Here is a 3,296-nt window from a genome sequence, read left to right on the forward strand (position 1 = left end):
GGCTCCTTGCTGGTATGCTGCGGATTGTGGGGCTCCTTGCTGGTATGCCGCGGATTGGGGGGCTCCTTGCTGGTATGCCGCGGATTGGGGGTTTCCTTGCTGGTATGCTGCGGCTTGGGCAGTTCCCTGCTGGTATGCCGCGGCTTGGGAAGTTCCTTGCTGATATGCGGAGGGGTGACTGGTATATGCACTTGCATATGGATTTGTGGCTGCTGAAGCCGCTGCAGCTTGTCCTGTCCCAGGCTGTGGAGGTGTAACCTGTGCTGCTGCTTGTTCAAAAATCAGATGCAATTGAAGCATTAGTGTCATTAAAATACATGTATATGTACAAGCCAGTCATAAACACCAGTACAAAAAAGCATATAAAAAGTAGAATTGTGTTGCAATCCTTGCGCCTACAGTTTTTTTTTTCATACATGTATGCACCATAATTTCTAATGACATTAGCTGCAAGTTTAGAGCTATTTAATGAACCTATTCATAAGCTTCTTGTTCTAGTGTCCTGAAATCTGCAGGTAAGATAAGCTGTAAACTATATTTGACAGACTATTCATCAAATAAGTCTAATAACAGAACACCTATCTTAAGCACATAAGCTATTACTCCCTTGTTCCGATGAATAAGGCGTATTTCATTTCGTTAAGACAAGACTTTGACCAACAATTAGTCTTTTAATATTTGATGTATCTGATACAAAATCACTATCATAACAATACTTTTAAATACGAATATAGTGAGACAAATTTCATTTCATATAACCTTGTATTTATGGAGTAATTGTTGGTCAAATGCATGTCTTAACGAAACAAAATACGCCTTACTTTTAGGAATGGAGGGAGTAAAAAGTAAGTTCACCATTTCTTTTGCAGAAGCTGGAGTTTAAACTACATCAAACAATTGCTACGGGGTGTAAGTTTCAGGATAACACATCTACTTTGACATGAGCAACACAGGACACATGCACCTAGACATGACTATACCAGTCTGCAATTTCTGTCAGAAATGACAAATTTGGTGAAGCGTAGGGGCACACGAATACCTCAAGAGTACAACCCAGTCTAATTCCACCTTATGAGTTGTGACCCTCTAAATAGACAGCACAACCTGGTTCCACCCATATTTAGATCAACAGAATGAGGAGAAATCAAATACCATGTGCTCGGTTTGCAGCATTTGCCAAATCAGCTCGTAACTTGTCCGCCTCTTTAGTCATGGTTATCAAGTTCATTTCCATGGTCCGCATCTGCTCAACTTGCTTGATGTTTGTGTTTTTTTCATACTCAAAGGCAGATCTTTGCACGAGGAGCCAAAAATTGTATTAGTAAATACCAATACAAACCCAAAGCTCAGGTTGACATCGAAAATGTTTTAGAAGGGACATTATCACAAACCTTAGACTGTGATGCTCTTTCCGTAGACCATCTAGCTCCGCAACCAATTCAGTAAGGTTACTATTGTCACCAGAGTACTTCTGTAGTTCTTTAGTCGTAGCCTCTAAGTCATTAGTAAGCATCTGCCTTTCAGTAATAAGTCGCTTTGCCTCCATATGCACTTGGTGAAGTTCCTTCTTCACTGCATCACCAGCCTGTATGTCCGCCTCCATTAATCGGATTCTCTCCACCAAATCTCTCATGTGCATATCAGTCTCTACCTGGACATCACCTAGGTGGGTGCGAATCATTTGCATTTCTGTCTCAGTGTCGATAATATCCTTTCTCAAGGCTGCATGGCTATCTGCCAATCGCTGATTTTCTCGGATAAGCTTTTCTGCCTCTGCGGTCTGCACGGCAAGCTTGTTTTCCAGGATCTCCAGTATGGTGGCAGGAGAAGGCTCCAAAGGCTGGCGGCCAGAGAGGCCGGCTCCAGAGAATGCACCATGGCGCATTAATCCATCTAGGTGTCCACGATGAGCCATTATCCTAAAATAGGCAGTCTTGTCAAAAAGGGACCCAGTAATAATTAGCAATTTTAAGTAGGTGATGTTGATTTCAACGTTGGCTAGTTCGCTTTTCTCTGTTCAAGAATTGTTCCAAGAGGTCACTTTCCAATGGAAGGAACAAAACTTATGTTTAAGTCAGAAGAACCATTAGGGGGGAGTGTGATAGTGGAACAAGTGCAGATACGAGAATGTCATGCACATTACCCAGGGTAGAGTGCAGGCACAAAAAGCAATCTTCAACACCTCCAAGCTTGAACCACTTGCACCCAGACATCATGTTTCCTCAAAAGAAAAGAAAAAACATCTAAACCTACACCCAGCTTAAGGCTAAAATGCACCGATATGGATACGTGTATCAGTATCGGGCAGATACAGATACATTAATTCAGCATTTTGGAAAAGCGCCAATATGGGGATACGTTATACTACTTTTTTAATTCAGCAAAACACATATGAATAGAAGCTAGGAACAGCAGATTACCTTCTTGTTTGCTCTACTGTGGAGGCCGAAGCAGCTCCAAGACCCTCCAATTGACAATGTTGATGCCCTGTTCCAACTCCAAGGTCCAAAGGGGTAGAATTAGACTTTTAGTAAGTGTAAAATGAATATGGAACATCACATCAAATCATTAGTTAGTTGTAAATCAATCATGGCACGAAAGGTGGAATCTGAAGATCAATCAGCTAACATGCAAAAGGAAAAACAATAACTTTAAACGGTACTCCCTCCGTCCCATAATATAAGAGCGTTTTTGACACTATTTTAGGTCTGACTGTTAAAATCAACAACACAGCATAACAGTACCACTATATTCCCAACCATAAACAAGATTTGGGACATCTATCATGCCAACAATACCACTAGTACTAATGTGTTAACCAATTTCGGCCAGTATAACCAACACAAAGCTCCTGCTCTCTAATTGCATGTTACTGCTAAGCTTTGATTTCAGGTCAAGACGGGTGCAGATAAAACAACTCAATATTTTCCTTCTCAGACATCGTCAATCATTGCATGTTTCACTGCTAACATGTTTAAACCAAGACATTTGCTCATCTGAAAAAAATTCAACCTACAATCTGTAAACATTTGCCCTTAGAAGCATTATCACAAACACCTATCAAGCAAAATCCTTTCACATGTAAACTTGAGCATGCTCTGGAAAAATCACGCAGCAAGCACTCATCAAGAAATAACTATCATTATATTCCCACAGTATCGAATCTACATCAAGTACTCATCCACTAAAAAAATCAGGAAAAGAATTGAACAAACAGGGGATGCAAGAGGAAGGAGGGAGGGGGGTGAGGGAAGAGGGAGGAAGGACGAAGGAGTGGTGGCTACCTGCCTATGGAC

At 41.2% G+C, this 3,296-nt stretch overlaps 1 protein-coding gene across 2 annotated transcripts in view; it reads right to left on the reverse strand.

Annotated features, from left to right (window-relative positions):
* The window catches only part of LOC123138872 (protein FLX-like 1), a 4,434-nt gene extending 1,138 nt beyond the window's left edge, over positions 1–3,296 (reverse strand). Inside the window, exons 1-5 of one of the 2 annotated variants that reach the window (XM_044558726.1) lie at positions 3,285–3,296; positions 2,421–2,487; positions 1,392–1,919; positions 1,153–1,292; positions 1–266 (exon numbers count right to left, since the gene is read on the reverse strand). In XM_044558726.1, the coding sequence (XP_044414661.1) occupies positions 1–266; positions 1,153–1,292; positions 1,392–1,915 (930 nt within the window). In that variant the 5' untranslated portion in view covers positions 1,916–1,919; positions 2,421–2,487; positions 3,285–3,296. Of the gene's footprint in view, positions 267–1,152; positions 1,293–1,391; positions 1,920–2,420; positions 2,497–3,284 lie in introns of those variants that run through there. The other variant, XM_044558725.1, reaches the window with a different exon arrangement.

This window comes from Triticum aestivum, chromosome 6B (assembly GCF_018294505.1).
Source record: "Triticum aestivum cultivar Chinese Spring chromosome 6B, IWGSC CS RefSeq v2.1, whole genome shotgun sequence".
In the NCBI taxonomy this organism is placed as follows: Eukaryota; Viridiplantae; Streptophyta; class Magnoliopsida; order Poales; family Poaceae; genus Triticum; species Triticum aestivum.